We start from the raw sequence: 19,880 nt of genomic DNA on the forward strand, positions 1-19,880 counted from the left end.
ACTGTTTACTGTAATGCTCCAGCAAAGCTGAAAACATGCTGGAGAAAAAGCATATCATCCTTTTCTTGAGCATATTACAACCTTCAGGCCTCAACATTTAGTTCACAAACTTCAGAGTATGAACACTGTCCTCCAATTCAATTAAATCTACATACACCATCACCCACACCCTATGTATTGTTTGTATGGGTTTGTTCTCAGTAGGGCTGACCTATTTTCTATTCACAGCCATCTTTAACAGTTTGCATCTTAATCTCTCCATTGCGACCATAAGCACTCCCTTTGTCTTTTGATCAGAGCACCCTCTTATGACTTGCTTCTCCTCCACCTTGTCAATAGCATAAAAAATAATAATTCTCCGGCCCCTTCAGTTCCAAAGAAGTCACTGGACTCGAAACATTCACTGTTTCTCTTGACAGCAGCTTCCAGAGTTGCTGAATATCTTCGGCACTACTTTGTGCTATTTTGGATTTCCAGCATCCACAATATTTTGCTTTTATTTTTGTTTCTATTAACATTACCTTAAAATTAAAGAGTCCATCTATGCCTTTTAAATTCAAAGTATCTTTCTTTGAGTGCATGGAACAGTAACTCCTATCACATTATGCCCAGAATTGCTTGCTTAAAAATCAAATTATCTAAGACTGGCAGTTGTCTTTTCCCTAAAATGGGGTATTTCAAGACCAGCAGGCACACTTTTAAGTTGAGAAGAAAGAGATTTATTAAAAAAAAAGACATGAGGCACTTTTTTTTAAACAGAGGGTGGTTCATGTATGGAATGAACATCCTGAGGAAATGGTGGATGCAGGTACAAAACCGTTTAAGAGACATTTGGATAGATTCAGGAATAAAGGTTTGGAGAGAAATGGGTCAGGAGCAGGCAGGTGGGACTAGTGTAGTTTGGCATTATGTTCAGCACAGACTGGTTGGACCGAAGGGTCTGTTTCTGTGCTGTTCGACTCTATGACTATGCCAGAAGTGTCTACAGTTATACAGAAGTTGACTACAACCAATTTAAGAGCCAAAGGACTAAAGTTTCCCATTTTTTGCTGGTGTTTTTTTTAAAGTGAGCTTTGTGGGGCATGATCTGGCATGGTACACTGGGAGGAGCAAAATTCAGAAACTTATACACAACATATCACTCCTGAAAAAAGTCACACTTCAACATCACACAGGGGTAGAGTGAGTGAATGTGACAGCTCTGAAACACTGTCTTCAAGGTACAAGGTACAAGAAGTGTCCCGACTGAGGCGACTGACTGTGTGGAGTTTGCACGTTCTCCCCGTATCTGCGTGGGTTTCCTCCGGGTGCTCCGGTTTCCTCCCACAGTCCAAAGATGTGCAGGTCAGGTGAATTGGCCATGCTAAATTGCCCGTAGTGTTAGGTAAAGTGGTAAATGTAGGGGAATGGGTGGGTTGCGCTTCGGCAGGTCGGTGTGGACTTGTTGGGTCAAAGGGCCTGTTTCCACACTAAGTAATCTAATCTAAAAAAAAGTGACCCAGAAATGTCAATCCCAGGTGAGGCTTTTTAAAGTTTGCATCTGCATAGACTGGAGTATCTGACATGACTGGGGCCCAACGGCAAAGTACACAGTGATCACGATTGCTTAAGGATCTAATTCTCAAATTTAATTGTTGCTAGATAAATCAATAAATCCAATTTGATTACAGATGGATGGCGTTATACAATTAGTGGATGCACAATTGATACAATTACCCTGTCGCAGGGTCTGACATGAAATTAATTATACTCTATCTGCACAGAAGAGGACAGTAACTTATTCCACTCACTCTGCATGTAGTAACAGCCATTTTGTTTCACTATTGTGTGGCTGAGATTAGTGAAAAGATGGCACATGATCAGCTCTTGTCCTCAGTGAGTTACAGAATTGACCCGAGACTAACAGTGATCATTGATGATCCCTTTTCTGTTACTGTCCCTACATCGTCAATGACCTTTTAGGCTCCCAATTTTCATTCAGCCTATTTATATTATTCTGAACATCTTTCATTTAACCAAAGTCCACAGTTTTGCAAATTGCCATACCTTTATTGGTCATACACTTTCACGCTGAGGCCAGACTGATAGCCACTTGTAACAATTTCAGCAGCTACCCATCTCCTCTTACACAATGAGAGTACACTCTCTTGAATTACTTTTTAACCATCATGCCCATGGCAACCTGGTCCAATGAATACCAACCTCTAGTTTGAGCTTCCCATTTTCTTTGCTACAGCACAGATTACCCCAATCATTAAGACCTGATTGTCAGTGACCAACCACCCAGACTAACTTGGGAGGACAACCATGACTGAGTACAGCCTAGCACAGACTGAGTAGGTGGGAACTTGCAATCACAGCACAGCATGGAACTCCCCACAATTTACAAGCTCTATTGCAGTAGTTGGTAATCCCCCAGAATGGCTGCACTTGGCCTGTAGTATTGACTGTGGCTCAGTTATCTGCACTGCAAGCTCACTAATCCCTACTTGTGGGCAGACCAAATGTAGCCCTTGGACTAAGAAAAGACACGGTTAGTCCCTTGAATGTTCAACACTCTCAGTGACAAACTAAACAGCATGCAAGCCCAAGAGTTGGAGGGAGGCCTGGACAAGCAAATGGTAAGTTGTTATTGCTGCCAAATAGCCACTGACATTCATGTTAGGAATTGGCGATATCTAGTCTCTCAGGGGTGGAAGCAAGAATTGGCAACCACCTAAAAGTGAGGGGAGATTAGCAGAGATGAAAATACATGGAAATAAGATAAGCATCACTTAGTAGCTGTTTAAGCCCCAAGGAGAGAATCAAATTTATGCTCTCACTCTCAAGAGCCTGGTTTCTCTTGTCACATTCTCCCATTTTTCCTCTCCATCACCAACACTGTTCAAGACAACAGAAAACTTCAAAGTCTTGAATGGTAACAAACCTGAATCAGGTGAAGCTAACTGGATTCTTTTGAAAAGGAAATGGAAAACTTCAGTCAAACTACTACAATACCATAGTAAACTCAGAGCTATTGGGAGTTACATGCTGTGCTGAGATTTCATATTCCACCTACTCAGAGGAACTCGATCTGATAGCCTTCTGTTCAGCTAAATGACTTGCTTATTTAGCAACTATTTGAACTTCTTAGTTATTACAGCAGTTCTCTCTGGTTACATATAGAAGGTGGATGGTCCAGCTAAAAATGGACATTTAACATGATATAAACACACAATTTTGTAACAGTCCAAGTTGGCACAACCGACTAGTTAGCATTTCTATTTTGATAATTTTTTTTCTTCCTCAAAATGATCTCTAGGAAATCTGAACAAAATGAATGAACTGTTTATTACAAAATTGTTATTGTATAATTTACAAACATTTGCAAATCTCAAATTGCTCTAGTCCCTAATTCCGATGTACAGCAAATTATTTCTTTCGAAGAGGTTAGTCTTCCCGGAGATACTGTTCAGGTATTTCATCGTCTTTCGCCGACAGGTTTGCAACCTCTTTGCTGGCTTTCACTGCAGCTTCTTCTGTTCTTTTGAGATGAATTTCTTCGACTTGTACTTGAGCCAGTTTAGCCTCCGCTTTCAGGGCCAGTTGCTTGATCTCTGCCACCTGGGTCTGTGCCATCTGTATGTGAGTGTGTGCAGTTACTGATGCTGAATCGGCACCTGCACAAAAAGCTTTACAGTCAGAGCTAGGCCAAATCGGTGGCCTACTTAAATGGTGACAATCTCAAAACTCACTCAACAAAAAGCAATGGGTGTTGGGTCACAGAATTTCTACAGTGCAGAAAGAGGCCATTCAGCCCATCGACTCTGCATTGACCCTCCAAACAGCACCTCCATCCAGACCTAGCCCCCCCCCCCCCAACCCAACCCCCATAACCCTGAATTTAGCTTGGTCAATCCATCTACCCTGCACATCTCTGGACTGTGGGAGGAAACAAGATGAACAGACTTGACTGGAATTAATGTGGCTTTACAGTACACCAACAAGACAAAATGTTGAGACATTTCTGTTAATCTCAATACTTCAATGTTGTGGAGCTCACAACTGGAGCTGCCCCACTTCCCCCCAAATATTTTGCCCCTGTTCCTAAGGATGACTGATATCACAAATGGAATAAAATTCACACACATCCAGAAGGATGCTCTTCCTAGGTTGGACTTCTTAACACTGGCAGATGATAAATTTTGCAAGCACCATCAAATCACAGTATACAGTACTGCCATTAATGCCCATCAAATAAACAGCTCAACATGGAGCAGTGGTAACAACGAGAGCAAAGACATGACTTCAAAGATGCTCTCAGCGGTCATCTTGACACTAACTAAATTGCACTCTCAAGAGTCTAACTCTCTACCCAAAAACCAAAATCCCACCAATCTCAAGGGAAATTATGGACAGCCAATAGATACTGGCCAGGCCAGTGATACCCATTGACATATTTTAAATGCTATCACAGCAGTATGCCACACTCTGGAAGAAATCAAACAAATATGTGAAGTATCATTCTGCACAGTCCACAAGTAGATTTAGCTCTTGCGCCTGTTCAGAGTGTGCTGAACGATACAAACTGATGCAGCAACACTTCAAAAAATGAACCCTCTTCCTAAACTGCTCATACTTCCTACCTGCTTTAAGGCTCTTCTTAAAAGTCATCTTTTACCAATTTTTGGTCACTTGCCAAAATACCTACATGGCTTGGTGTCATATTTGTTTGATAACACTCCAATGGAGTACTTTGGGATGTTTTTACTGTGTTAAAAGGTGCTATTTAAATGCAATTTGTTGTTACTCCATTCAGGACAATTCCTGCTGAGTATGCGCTCATTAAAAACTAGCTGCATTATTCCAAATAGATATTAAAGATGATTCTGCCCAATATTTATGTTGATGTTTAACCTAAAGTAGGCTTTGGTTTCTGAGTGTAACATTATCAGATGCAAAAAAAAAAAGTTTCTCATTTAAATAGATATAAATGGTGAATTATTTTATTATTATTTGATGTCAGAAAAAAAACGTGTTCTGGGAAATGCGCCACATTACTGTTATATATGTTTGAGTGCTAACAACCTCTTCCAGCCAACAATGTACTTGCACCTTTTTCATAATATTGGTATTGTCACTTGAAAAAGCATTTCTCTTGTTTTTGTAATTAAAAACAATGCAACCAAACCATGTCTTTAGAAGCTTAATACCTGCTTGATATGCAGCCTCTGCTGCCATTTCAGACACCTTGATTGCAGTCAACCACTTTGACTCAAAGCTCAAATACTTTTCTCGATACATGTTACTCTGCAGTGAATTACAAAATATAGCACAAGTTTTATGATTGGCAGTTTATCTAGGCATAAAGAAAAGCTGTTGAAAATCTTCTGTCAATTAAAAATATACATCATAGTGCATCCCTGTGGAGAAAACCTTTTAAAAAAAAAGATTAATTAAAAGAGTTAAAAATCATTTTAATTTAAATCAAAAGCTTATGAACAGGGACCACGGTTCAAACTAACAAACATTGGATCAATACATGGAAGCCCTTACTTCAAAGGGGATACAGATCTAATACATAGAATGGACTCTCCATACAGCATTGGAGATGCAGATCTTAGAATCCATCAATTAGAAACTACAAAAGGTTAGTATACGGATACAAATGATAAAGGATAGAATTCCATTCACACCTTAATTATGAGAGGAATTTGACACAGAAGTAAAAAAGGTTATGCTTCAGTTATATACAGTACAACCTCGATTATCTGAATTTTGGATTATTCAAACAAGATCAAGGTCCTGTAAAAATGGCATTAGGCAACTGAGCTATCAATTAATTGGCATCATGGCATTGTTTAGACCACATGACAATAGACAATAGGTGCAGGAGTAGGCCATTCTGCCCTTCGAGCCTGCACCGCCATTCAACATGATCATGGCTGATCATTCCTAATCAGTATCCTGTTCCTGCCTTATCTCCATAACCCTTGATTCCCCTATCTTTGAGAGCTCTATCCCACTCTTTCTTAAACGAATCCAGAGACTGGGCCTCCACTGCCCTCTGGGGCAGAGCATTCCACACAGCCACCACTCTCTGGGTGAAGATGTTTCTCCTCATCTGTCCTAAATGGTCTACCCCGTATTTTTAAGCTATGTCCTCTGGTTCGGCACTCACCCATCAGCGGAAACATGTTTCCTGCCTCCAGAGTGTCCAATCCTTTCATAATCTTATACATCTCAATCAGATCCCCTCTCAATCTTGTAAACTCAAGGGTATACAAGCCCAGTCGCTTCAGTCTTTCAGTGTAAGGTAATCCCGCCATTCCAGGAATTGACCTCGTGAACCTACGCTGCACTCCCTCAATAGCCAGAATGTCTTTCCTCAAATTTGGAGACCAGAACTGCACACAGTACTCCAGGTGTGGTCTCACCAGGGCCCTGTACAGCTGCAGAAGCACCTCTTTGCTTCTATACTCAATTCCTCTTGTTATGAAGGCCAGCATGCTATTAGCCTTCTTCACTACCTGCTGTACCTGCATGCTTGCCTTCATTGACTGGTGTACAAGAACACCCAGATCTCTCTGTACTGCCCCTTTACCCAAATTCATTCCATTGAGGTAGTAATCTGCCTTCCTGTTCTTGCCACCAAAGTGGATAACCATACATTTGTCCACATTAAACTGCATCTGCCATGCATCTGCCCACTCACCTAACTTGTCCAGGTCACCCTGTAATCTCCTAACATCCTCATCACATTTCACCCTGCCACCCAGCTTTGTATCATCAGCAAATTTGCTAATGTTATTGCTGATACCATCTTCTATATCATAAACATATATTGTAAAAAGCTGCGGTCCCAGCACGGATCCCTGCGGTACCCCACTGGTCACTGCCTGCCATTCCGAAATGGAGCCGTTTATCACTACCCTTTGTTTCCTATCAGCCAACCAATTTTCAATCCAATCTAGTACTTTGCCCCAATACCATGCGCCCTAATTTTACTCACTAACCTCCTGTGTGGGATTTTATCAAAAGCTTTCTGAAAGTCCAGGTACACTACATCTAGTGGATCTCCCTCGTCCATCTTCAGAGTTACATCCTCAAAAAATTCAAGAAGATTAGTCAAGCATGATTTCCCCTTCATAAATCCATGCTGACTCTGTCCTATCCTGTTACTACTATCCAGATGCGCAGTAATTTCATCATTTATATTAGACTCCAGCATCTTTCCCACCACTGAGGTCAGACTAACTGGTCTATAATTTCCTGCTTTCTCTCTCCCACCTTTCTTAAAAAGTGGTATAACATTAGCCACCCTCCAATCCTCAGGAACCGACCCCGAATCTATCGAACTCTGGAAATTAATCACCAACGTATCCACGATTTCCCGAGCCACCTCCTTCAGTACCCTGGGATGCAGACCATCAGGCCCCGGAGACTTATCAACCTTCAGATCTAACAGTCTCTCCAACACCAAATACTGGCAAATATAAATTCCCTTAAGTTCAGGTCCTTCAGCCACTGTTACCTCAGGGAGATTGCTTATGTCTTCCCCAGTGAACACAGATCTGAAGTACCCATTTAATTCCTCTGCCATTTCTTTGTTCCCCGTAATATATTCCCCTGTTTCTGTCTTCAAGGGCCCAATTTTAGTCCTAACCATTTTTTTGCCTTGCACATACTTAAAAAAGCTTTTACTATCCTCCTTTATATTATTGGCCAATTTACCTTCGTACCTCATTTTTCCTCTGCTTATTTCCTTCTTAGTAATCCTCTGTTGCTCTTTAAAAGCTTCCCAGTCCTCAGTTTTCCCACTTATCTTTGCTATGTTATACTTTTTCTCTTTTAACTTTATATGTTTCTTAACTTCCCTCGTCAGCCATGGCCGCCCATGCCTCCTCCTGGGATCTTTCTTCCTTTTTGGAATGAACTGATCCTGCAACTTCTGCATTATACACAGAAATATCCGCCATTGTTCCTCCATGGTCATCCCTGCTAAGGTATTGCACCATTGAACTTTGGCCAGCTCCTCTCTCATAGCTCCATAGTTCCCTTTATTCAACAGAAGTACTGTCACTTCCGACTGTACCCTCTCCCTCTCAAATTGCAGATTGAAGCTTAATGTATTATGGTCACTACTTCCCAATGGCTCCTTCACTTCGAGGTCTCTGACCAATTCTGGTTCGGTACACAATACCAGATCCAGAATTGCCTTCTCCCTGGTCGGCTCCAGCACCAGCAGCTCTAAGAATCCATCTCTGAGACACTCCACAAAGTCTCTTTCTTGAGGTCCAATACCATCCTGATTCTCCCAGTCTACCTGCATGTTAAAATCCCCCATAACTGTAGTAACATCTTTACGACAGGCCAATTTCAGCTCCTGATTCAACTTACATCCGACATCCAGACTACTGTTGGGGGCCTGTAGATGACACCCAAGAGGGTCTTTTTACCCTTAGTATTTCGCAGCTCTATCCACACTGACTCTATATCCCCTTACTCTAGGTCCCCCCGCGCAAGGGACTGAATATCCTCTCTTACCAACAAGGCCACCCACCCCCTCTGCCCGTCAGTCTGTCCTTACGATAGCACGTGTAGCCTTGAATATTCATTTCCCAGGCCCTGTCCACTTGAAGCCACGTCTCAGTTATCCCCACAATATCGTATCTGCCAATTTCCAAAAGAGCCTCAAGCTCATCCATCTTATGTCTAATGCTGCGTGCAGATTTTGTCATGTTATTGAAGGAAGGCTTTAAACACATTGAAGACAATTCAAAAGGAGGTTTATTGATTTGATATCTGGAGTGAATAAGTTTCCCTATTATTAGGAAAGATCGGACAGGCTGAATTGGATTTCACTGAAGTTTGAGAGGGAGGAGTGATTTGACTGAAGCTTAAGATACTGAATGGTTTTGAGAAGGGGAGTGTTAAAATGATGTTTGCTTGTAGGCAAGTCCAGAATTAGGGGAAAGATTTTTAAAACAGGAGAAGGCCATTTAGGCACAAGGGGAAAATCAGAGGCTGGAGTAATATGGGAACTATGTGCCTCAGACGTCAGTGGACGAAGGGTCATTGAATATTTTTCAGGTAGAGGTGGAGAGATTCATGGCATGGACACAAGAGATTATTGGGGTTAGAGGGAATGTGGAATTCAGAACAAACCGAATAACCTTGACCTAATTTAGAGGTAGAACAAGGTGAATAACCAATCTCCTCGCCTAATTCAGGGGATACAGGTCATCTTGAATGGACGGACTGAATGCCTAATATTGCAATTTTTGAAACTGGTCAGAGAAGCAAGTAATTTCAGAATGAACAAATTAAAATTTTCATCTGTATTCTGATTTTACAATATATATCCCTAACCTTCTGATGGTCACAGTTTCTGAGAATTAACTATTTACAGCAGGGTGTGGTAAACACCTTATCGAGCTGGATTTGAACCCAGCTTTGTCTATATTGTCAGTAGAACATAGGAACCAAAGCCAGCCAATCAGCTCCTCAAGCCCGTTCCACCCAACTAAAATGAGATCATGGCTGATCTGTGGCCTAACTCCATATACCTGCCATCAGCCCATATTCCTCAATACCTTTGTCTAATAATCATTTATCTATCTTAGATTTAAAATTAACTGATCCTGTATCCACTGCAATTAGTGTGAGAGAGAGTTCCAAACATCTATCGCCCTGTTTCTGTAGAAGTGCCTCAGATCATCTCGCCTGAACGGTCTGATTCTAATTCTCAGTCTATGCCCCCTTTTGGGATAGTAGCTATATCCTTTCTGGCATACATGCCCTACAATGGGAAATCTTAATTTATCTCTTGCAAATATAAACTCTAAACTAAAATGCGTTCAGTTTGAAACAAGGTTGGTAAACTCAACAAATGAAATGGAATGGGTTGCAAAGTAGAGAATGCTGTTCTGCTGTTAGGTGTAAAGGACAGTATTGGAGCAGAAAGTACACTTTGCAACAGGCTGAATTTCATGTGGTTTATCTTACGTCACTCATGCCAGAAATTTGAAACAGGAAAAAGTTCCCTTCCCATTTTAGCTCTGAAGTACTTATGAGAGAAAACATTGAAACATACCTTTACACGAGCCTCAATTATGACCTGCCAAATGGCATCTTCCTCTTTATCGCTTATGTGGCCAACAAGACCAGAATACTGCTGCTGAAGGGAGACTAAAGTGTGGACAGCCTAGAGTAAACCAACATACTTATACCAAGACACCATTTCTTTTAAGAAAAACAAGTAATACACAGAGACAGATTTACTTTCATTAGGCTAACATTTTAACAGACAACTAGGAGTTATGATATTTTGAATTCTTTAAAACTGTATAAATTTATATGAAAAGTTTACCATTCTATTACAATCATATATCATTCTGTAAACACAAAGAAAACATAGGTTTTTTTGACTTATGACACATAGGGTCTGTGTTTTAACCAAACTACAGACTCTGTGGGCCAAGTGGCCTCTTCTGTACAATGATTGGACATGATTGGGGAGATCAACTTACTGATCACCACCAAAAACACGTGGTGCCCAGACAGAGTATAATATAGCCCAAGTCCTCACTTCAGGAATACATAAAAATCTTCTAGCAAGTTGTGTCAGTTAGCAAATGGAAGTTCAAACTACTGCTAAGGGCAGATTCTTAGGCCTACGGCTGAGGAAAACAGCCTGTAGATTAAAAAAAAATTAAAATTGTTGACTGCTTCCAAGCAAACTACTTCAACATACCTTAGTATATTCTGTCAAAGCATCAATAAGTGCAAGTGTTGTTTGTGACAGAAAAGTATTGGCACCATCAGTTACCAATGAGACAGCGCGTTTGATTAAATCCTCATGGGCGAGAGACGTTGACGCAGACTGCGACTGAAAAATCAAATGTTAGGTATAAATATCATCAACTGGGAGGAAACGTTAAAGGCAGAATTTGCAGATACACACTATGAATATCATAATTAATCCAAACTAATAAACTTATTTCAGTTCTGTACACCAATTCCATTCGATTAAGTTATTAGAATAAATTACTCTCCTCTGCACAGGCACTTCATTAAAAAACTAAAATTGAAGCATCTATTTCAGAAAGGTTGGTAAGCAAGGTGGGAGAGAACACAGGCGATAAAAGTGTGGTGCTGGAAAAGCACAGATCAGGCAGCAGCCGAGGGACAGACGAGTCAACGTTTTGAGCAGAAGCCCTTCACCAGAAGAGATCCAAATTACAGAGGCAGTTCATAGCACAGACCTTCCATTCATGATAACATTGAGGCTCCCAGAACTCACCATTATGGAATAAAATCCATGCTCTGTACACGTGCGATTAAATGTGTAAATCTGGAAACAGCGGCTCAAGTTACCCAACCTCACGTTGCAGTAGAACAATGTCGCTAATGGGTATGCCATGGCAAGACATAGCACAGCATGAATGGGAGTCCATCCCCATTAAACATGCCCAAAAATGTTAATAGTGCAAATAAGTGATTTTTACAATATCATCAGCAAAATTAGTGCCAGTCAACATCACTGGCCCTGAAAACAGTAACTGTCAACTTCAAGACTCATTCCTTCAGAACAGAAGGAAGTGTTGGAATTTTTTTTGGAAGTATTTTATTTTCCAGTTTAAATCATCTTCACCTCTTAATCCCAGATTTAAGTTCAAATAATTACTTGCTTCCTTTACATACTTTAAATCTAATTTATATTTCCTGAACCACCAATTTAGGAGAAAGGGTGACTTACAGATAATGCTACATGTTCTAGGAACATGGATTCAAATTGCATCAGAGCAGATGATGAAATGTGAATGGAATTAATAAAGCTGGAATTAAAAGCTTGTCCAAGAATGATGAAACCATTATCAATTATCCATCTGGTTCTGCCAACCTCACATGGTCTAGTCTATGTATGTCTCCAGTTCCATAGCAATGTAGGGGATTCTTAGCTGACCCAGCAAGTCACTCAGTACCAACACAAAGTCTCACAAAAAGGAATGACACCAGATAGATCACCTATCATCAACCAAGGCACTAGAAATGCAACAGCACACACAACCCTGCAAACTCCTTAGTAAATTTTTTTTGCACTTTGGTCAAAGTTAGCACAGAATAATCAAGCAACAGCCTTACATTACACAGATAATGACTCCATGAGAATGACTACGTCCCAGATACCACCATCACTGGTTATGTCCCTGCTGCATTGGCAGAACAGACCTGCCAGAGGTGGTGGCACCAAGGGATACAGTCGGGAGGGAATTGTCCTGGGAGTCCTCAACATCGACTCTGGGCTCTATGAAGTTTCAGGGCATGAGGTCAAGCAAAGGCAAGGAAAGCTCCTGCTGATTAGCACATATAATCTATTACATCCTCCTCAGATGACAAATCAGTTCTCCTCAACGTTGAACACCACTGCTAGGGTGCACAGGGTGGGGTGGCAGAAAGACAGAGAACATCTATCCAAGAGTGGCCTAGTTGCTTAGTACTGACTGAATTGGCTAAGTCCCAAAGGATGTTACTGCTATACTGGGCTTGCAGCAGGTGCTGAGGGACGTGAAAAAGGAAAAGATGTACTTCACCTCATTCTCACCAATTTCCCGAGAGCAGATGCTTCTGTCCACAACAGCATCAGTAAGAACGAACATTGCACAGTCTTTGTACAGACAAAGTATTATCGACATGAAGCCAGGACTATATCACTTTGGGTGGCATTGTGTTCTATGGGACAGATTTCAAACAGATCTAGCAACTTAAGGCATTCATGAGGCACTACAATCTGTAACCTCAATGGCTGAGGAATCCGGAGTGTGGGGGTAAGTACATGAAAGTTTTTGGTACTTCCTGTCTTTAATTTCCGATATGGCTAGGAAGAACTGTTTGTTTAGTGTATAGATTCTTCGGAGGATGAAGGATAGTAGAGGTCCTTTGCAGGTCTGAGAGAGTGTTGTCCTGAGCTGGGGTAGGGCTGACTGCAGGGTATGTAGGTTTCTACTTCCTGCCCAAAATCCACAAACCTGACTGCCCCGGCCGACCCATTGTCTCAGCCTGCTCCTGCCCCACCAAACTCATCTCTGCATATCTCGACACAGTCCTGTCCTCCTTAGTCCAAGAACTGCCCCACATACTTTCGGGACACCACCCACGCCCTCCACCTCTTCCATGATTTACGCTTCCCCAGCCCCCTACGCCTTATCTTCACCATGGACATCCAGTCCCTATACACCTCCATCCCCCATCACGAAGGCCTCAAAGCCCTCCACTTCTTCCTTTCCCGCCAAACCAACTAGTATCCTTCCACTGACACCCTCCTTCGACTGACTGAACTGGTCCTCACTCTGAACAACTTCTCTTTCCAATCCTCCCACTTCCTCCAAACCAGCCATGGGCCCCAGCTATGCCTGCCCCTTTGTCGGATGTGGAACAGTCCATCTTCCGCAGCTACACTGGCACCGCCCCCCGCCTTTTCCTCCGCTACATCGATGACTGTATCGGCGCTACCTCGTGCTCCCACGAAGAGGTTGAACAGTTCATCCACTTTAGTTACACCTTCCACCCCGACCTCAAATTTACCTGGACCGTCTCAGACTCCTCCCTCCCCTGCCTAGACCTCTCCATTTTTATCTTGGGCGACCGACTCAACACTGACATTTACTATAAACCGACCGACTCCCACAGCTACCTAGATTACACCTCCTCCCACCCTGCCCCCTGTAAAAACGCCATCCCAATTCCTTCGTCTCCGCTGCATCTGCTCCCAGGAGGACCAATTTCAATACTGAACAACCCAGATGGCCTCCTTCTTCAAAGACTGCAATTTCCCCCCAGACATGATCGACGATGCTCTCCACCGCATCTCCTCCACTTCCCGCTTCTCCGCCCTTGAACCCTGCCCCTCCAATCGCCACCAGGACAAAATCCCACTGGTCCTCACCTACCAACCCACCAATCCCCAGATACATTGTATCATCCATCGTCATTTCCGCCACCTCCAAACAGACCCCACCACCAAGGATATATTTCCCTCCCCTATCAGCGTTCCGGAAAGACCACTCCCTCCGCGACTCCCTTGTCAGGTCCACACCCCCCACCAACCCAACCTCCACTCCCGGCACCTTCCCCTGCAACTGCAAGAAATGCAAAACTTGCGCCCACACCTCCCCCCTCACCTCCCTCCAAGGCCCCAAGGGATCCATCCATGTCCATCACAAATTCACCTGCACCTCCACACACATCATTTACTGCATCCGCTGCACCCGATGTGGCCTCCTCTACACTGGGGAGACAGGCTGCCTACTTGCAGAACGTTTCAGAGAACACCTCTGGGACACCCGCACAAACCAACCCAACCGCCCTGTGGCTGCACACTTTAACTCCCCCTCTCACTCCGCCAAGGACATGCAGGTCCTTGGCCTCCTCCATTGCCAGACCATGGCAACACGACGGCTGGAAGAAGAGCGCCTCATCTTCCGCCTAGGAACCCTCCAACCACAAAGGATGAATGCAGATTTCTCCAGCTTCCTTATTTCCCCTCCCCCCACCTTATCTCAGTCCCAACCCTCAGACTCAGCACCGCCTTCTTGACCTGCAATCTTCTTCCCGACCTCTCAGCCCCACCCTCTCTCCGGCCCATCACCCTCACCTTAACCTTCTTCCACCTATCACATTCCCAACGCCCCTCCCACAAGTCCCTCTTCACTACCTTTTATCTTAGCCTGCTTGGCACACCCTCATTCCTGAAGAAGGGCTTATGCCCGAAACGTCGATTCTTGGATGCTGCCTGACCTGCTGCGCTTTTCCAGCAATACATTTTTCATGTCAGGAGCAGCACCAGATATTCCCAAAAACAAGGTGTCAACCAATTAAGCTACCACATAGGACTGGCAAACAACAGACAGAGCTATACAATCCCACAACCAATGCATCAGATTTAAGCTTAGTGGCCCTGCTACATTCAGGCATAAATGGTGATGGGCAATCAACCACAGTGTAGGAAGAGGAGTCTCCAGAAATATCTGCATCCTCAATGATGGGGAACTCAGTATATCAGAGCAAAAGTAAAGACTGAAGAATCTAAGCATCTTTAGACAGATAGGCCGAGTGGCAAAGATCTGTGACACTCGAGTGTCAGCCAATGACTATCACCAATAAGAGAATCTATCATATCTTGACATTCAATGGCATTATTATTATTGAATTTCCCCCACACAAAAAAAAACATCTTGGGTGTCACCATTGGCTAGAAAGTGAGCCAAAATAACCACATAAACACTGACTACAGTGGCTAAGAATCCTGCAATGAGCAACTCATCTCCTGACTCCACAATATCTGTCCACCATCTACAAGACAGACGCCAAGCCAGCAGTGTGATGGAATATTCCCCATCTGTACTGCTCCAATAACAACACTATCCAGGACAAAGCAGCACATCCGACTGGTGCCCTAACACCTTCAATATTTATTCCTATCAACACAGTAGCAGCAGCAATATGCACCTTTTCATGATGCACTACAGTAACTCACCAAGGCTCCTTAGACTACACCTTCGAAACTCTCAACCTCTACCAACAATGGCAGGAGATAAATGAGAAAGCCATCACATGCAAGTTTCTCTCCAAACCACACAGTATCCTGACGTGGAAATATATTGCTGTTTCTTCACTGTCACTGGGACAAAATCCTGGAACTCCCTCCCTAATGGCATTGTAGACGGCAACATTCAAGGCAGCAGTTCACCACGTTGGCTTTAACCAGTGATGTTCACATCCTGTGAATGAATAAATGAAACTGCAAGTTCTCCTGTAAGTCAGGAGAGTTTTACCAGGATATTGCTGGGAACAGAGGGTTTGAGTTATAAGGAGAGGCTGGGACTTCTTTCACTGGAGTGTAGGAGGTCGAGGGGTGACGTTATAGAGGTTAATAAAATCATGAGGGATATCGTTAAGACAAATGGCAGGGTGAACTATTTCAAGACTAGAGAACATGTTTTAAGGCAAGAGGAGAAAGATTAACAAAAGAAATGAGGGCCAATGTTTTTCTTAAACACAGAATGGTTTGGTGTGTGGAATGAACTTCCAGAGGAAGTGGTGGATGCATGTACAGTTACAACATTTAAAAGATATTTAAATAATGAATAAGAAATGTTTGGAGGGATATGGGTCAAGCGCAGGCAGGTGAGATTAGATTAGTATGGGATCGTGGACAGCATGACAGCAAGGGGCCTGTTTCTGTGCTGTAGGAGTCTAAGTCATAGATCATTTTGAGGAACTCTCTTCTTCACAGTACTTTGTGCTGTTAAGGCAACAGCTTTATCAATGGCAATTAGTGATTACAAAAAAACCCACTGGCGTTGCCACTGATGCTCATGTCCCATGAATGAAGAAAGAAAAGAAATGCTGGCTCTCAATTGCCTTTTACTGGTGCAAACAGGTTGGACGTAAAGTAGTAGCAAGTCTCCATTTTGGTGCTTTGATGGAATTCACACCACACACATGTGGCAGCTGCTTTTCCCATTCATTTGCATTATCCAAATTTGTTGCTTTTAATGAGGCAACAGTACTTTTACAACCCCTTGGACCCACAAAAGTCACGCCACAAACCCAGAGAATCTGAAATAAGCACCAAATGACCAATTTCTTGCATTGCAAAGAGCACTGAGGAAGGTCTATGAAGAGGGGTGCATGTGTAGTCATATTTTCCTGTCTATGAGATAAATCATCACAGTCACTGCCCAAAGCAATACCTGAAGACATCTTACAAAATTGTGAAATATTGTCCCTAAGTTTTAACTTGCCCATTTCCATTTCACCCTGACAGGATTATTTCTCCATTCACTTAAGGTATTCCCTCTCCTCCAGTAAAAGGGGAGGGGGAGTAACAGGAGGAGAAAATGGCCACTCATCTCAGAAGCAAACAGTGGGAGCCAGAGAAACAGAAAGATTGCAGAAGGGCTGCCAGCTCTGCCAATGTATTCCTCAGCAATGGAATGACTGTTCCAAATGAACAACTTGTCTGCCATCATTCAATGTGAAGAGAGTAAGAAAATAAACTGATCATATAAGTGAAGCCCTAACCTATCTGAGATCTCCTGTCTTAGCAACATAGTTCATACTTCTCAAAAAAGGTCATGACCAATGTTGACAAGTTATTACCAAAACAAAACCTGGTATAAAGCTGTAATATTCAACATAAAACAAAGCAAAACGGTTTGTGTGGGGGATGGTTTGATAGTCAGTGGTTCCACTTTTCCCACAGGATAGGGAAGCAACAGAAAAAGTGGTCAGCTTGCTCAGAGAGCCCTGACTGTATTCATGGGACTAGCTCCTATGTGGAGTAAAGATTATGACTGGATCATCTGATGATACATTAACTTTGGTTTCTCTTCACAGATGCTGCCAGACCCGCTGAGCTTTTCCAACAACTTATAGAATCCCCAGTGTGATAACAGACAGCTGGCCCAACAAGTCTACACCAACCCTCCAAAGAGGATCCCACCCACACCCATCCCCCGACCCTATCCTATAACCCTGCATTTCTCATGGATAACACAGCTAACCTACACATTCCTGAACACTGGGTAATTTAGCATAGCCAATCCACCTAATGTGGACATCTTTGGACCATGGGAGGAAACCAGAACACCCGACAGGAACCCACAAAGACACAGGGAGAATGTCTGTGTGCAGTTTGCACAGTCAGAAGCTGGAATTGAACCTGAATCCGTGGCATTGTGAGGCAGCAGTGTTAATTACAGGGCCATCATACCAGCCCTAATAAAATTTCTGTTTTTGATTGACATCATCTGTAGTTTTTTCAGTTTTTATGATACAAGAGTAGTTCGCTGCACTAGAGTCATAGACAAATCCAGCACGGAAACAGATCCTTCAATCCAACTCATCCATGCCAACCAGATATCCTAAACTAATCTAGTCGCATTTCCCAGCACTTGGCCCATATTCCTCTAAACCATTCCTATTCATATTCTCATCCAGATGGGTTTTAAATGTTATAATTATGCCAGCTCATTCCATACTAGTTACAATCATCGCAAGATCAGAGAGAAATTTTTCAGATTTTTCCAACATTTGTCCTGTTGTTTTTAAAAAATCTGTTCAAAGCAAAAAAAAAAGCAAACTTCCATTACACAGAACCTTTGACAACTGCAGGAGATCCCAAGGCAGCCAATGAAGAACACAATGACCTAACGTTTAGTCACATTGCCTTGTGGGGCAGCCTTGGTAAATCACGTGGTCTTTTCCCTACAATTTTTATATTGTAAAGATCCACTGGTAAATTGCACGCTTGGACTGCAATCCTGAACAAACTACCTAAAGAATCCGGGCATTAATTTTACTTCATATTCTAACTGTTCGTGCCACAGCGACAAGTTTCTCTGACTAAAGAACTTAGAAATAGCATTATTTGTTAGTGTACCTCAATCAGGTTTTAAAATGAGGGGAGAGGTTGAGACTAAAACAACGGCTTATTCCCCTAACGTTGATTCTCTTGTTCCCTGGATGCTGCCTGACCTGCTGCGCTGTTCCAGCAACACATTTTCAGCACTAAAACGATAACCGATCGTCGTGATCAGGGTACATGCTCCGGTTGTCTCATGCAAATGTTCAAACTCCACATTATTGAACAACATTTACAGCTCTGAATGACGCGCGCCTCAGACTACTTCCCTACTTATAACGGGCATTTTAAAAATAGATGGTAGCTGTACCTGTGAAATGGGAATAGCGGCCAGCGTTGCACCCAGCCCCAGCGCCACTCTTTGCCACCTTCGTTTCCTGCTGTGGAGCAGAGCCAGGAAGAGGGTCCTTCTAAAAGACAAAATACAAGTTAAAGCCGGCTGTGGGGCCGGAGAGCAGAACACTTCACCGACACTACTAGAGGAGGGTCTCGCACGTCCAGACCAATACAGCTAAGTCTCCTCGGCGAGGGGAGGGCGAACCCGGTCAATAGAATGAAGAATTGTAGCAATTTCATGGTAATGACCTGGACAAACGGCTACAGCGAGACATCAACCTATAAAACGGCGCAGCCATTGTCTCAACATTCCATCAGCTGGTGCGCGCAACGTCACTGCGTTCCAAGAACGAAGCCGTCACGTGACCATCCATGAGCTGGTGCCTGCGCACAGCGATCTGGAGAAACTGCGCAGAGAAGTGTGGGTTGTGCCCGAGTCTTACATGGCCAGGCTCTTCGTCCACTACAATGACACCCAGGGGCTCTGTGGCACAGGGTAGTGTATACCGGAGACTCTCACTAGCTTCAGAGGTGTTGTGTTAACTCTGCAGCAGGTTGATTAAAAAAAGGTCAAAGTGGCCAGGGCGAACCTTTACGCAGGCGCACAGACGGTCACTCTGCCCTCAATAAACAATGTCAATAAGTGTGGTGCTGGAAAAGCACTGCCGTTCAGGCAGCGTCCGAGGCGCAGGAGAGTCAGTGTTTCGAGCATAAACTCTTCATCAGGAATTGGGGAGGCCCAATGGGGGCTGAGAGATAAATGAGGAGGTGGGGCTGGGGTTTAGCTGGGAATGACATAGGCAGACGAAAGTGGGGAAGTGATGGTGATAGGTCTGAGAGGAGGATGGAGCGGATAGGTGGGGAGGAAAATGGATGGGTCATGATCGCAGTGCAGAGTTGGAGGGTTGGATCTGGGATAAGGTGGGGTAGGAGGGGAGATGAGGAAACTGGTGAAATCCACATTACTGCATGTGTTTGGAGGTTCCCAAGGCAGAAGATGAGATGTTCGTCCTCCATCTGGTGGCTAGAGTTTGGCAGTGGAGGAGGGTCAGGACTTGCTTGTCCTTGGTGGAATGGGAGGAGTTGAAGTAGGAGAAAGGACTGCAGATGCTGGAGATCAGAGTCGAGACTGTAG

The 19,880-nt window shown here is 43.3% G+C and overlaps 1 protein-coding gene across 2 annotated transcripts; it reads right to left on the reverse strand.

The window, feature by feature from the left end:
• Positions 1 to 1,606: 1,606 nt before the first annotated feature.
• Positions 1,607 to 19,120, reverse strand: LOC122562687 (diablo IAP-binding mitochondrial protein-like). 2 transcript variants are annotated; one of them, XM_043715761.2, is made up of 6 exons: positions 18,995 to 19,117; positions 18,720 to 18,819; positions 10,736 to 10,870; positions 10,076 to 10,186; positions 5,193 to 5,289; positions 1,607 to 3,659 (listed from the first exon to the last, which is right to left on the reverse strand). In XM_043715761.2, the coding sequence occupies exons 1-6, from the start codon at positions 19,042 to 19,044 to the stop codon at positions 3,430 to 3,432; spliced, it is 723 nt and encodes a 240-aa protein (XP_043571696.2). In that variant the 5' UTR covers positions 19,045 to 19,117; the 3' UTR covers positions 1,607 to 3,429. The 2 variants fall into 2 exon arrangements, with proteins under 2 accessions (XP_043571696.2, XP_043571698.2); XM_043715763.2 differs by lacking the exon at positions 10,076 to 10,186 and having other exon boundaries at positions 18,995 to 19,120.
• Positions 19,121 to 19,880: the final 760 nt, after the last annotated feature.

This window comes from Chiloscyllium plagiosum, unplaced genomic scaffold (assembly GCF_037043375.1).
Source record: "Chiloscyllium plagiosum isolate Xiang-an unplaced genomic scaffold, Cpla_swu_hap1 HiC_scaffold_24, whole genome shotgun sequence".
Classification (NCBI taxonomy): Eukaryota; Metazoa; Chordata; class Chondrichthyes; order Orectolobiformes; family Hemiscylliidae; genus Chiloscyllium; species Chiloscyllium plagiosum.

Coding starts and splice junctions, on each gene's coding strand:
- LOC122562687 (XM_043715761.2), bottom strand. CDS start 19,044: ATGGCTGCGCCGTTTTATAGGTTGATGTCTCGCTGTAGCCGTTTGTCC. Junction 10,871..18,719: donor CCGCTATTCCCATTTCACAG/GTACAGCTACCA, acceptor TTGATTTTTCAG/TCGCAGTCTGCGTCAACGTC. Junction 5,290..10,075: donor TAATTGAGGCTCGTGTAAAG/GTATGTTTCAAT, acceptor AATTCACTGCAG/AGTAACATGTATCGAGAAAA.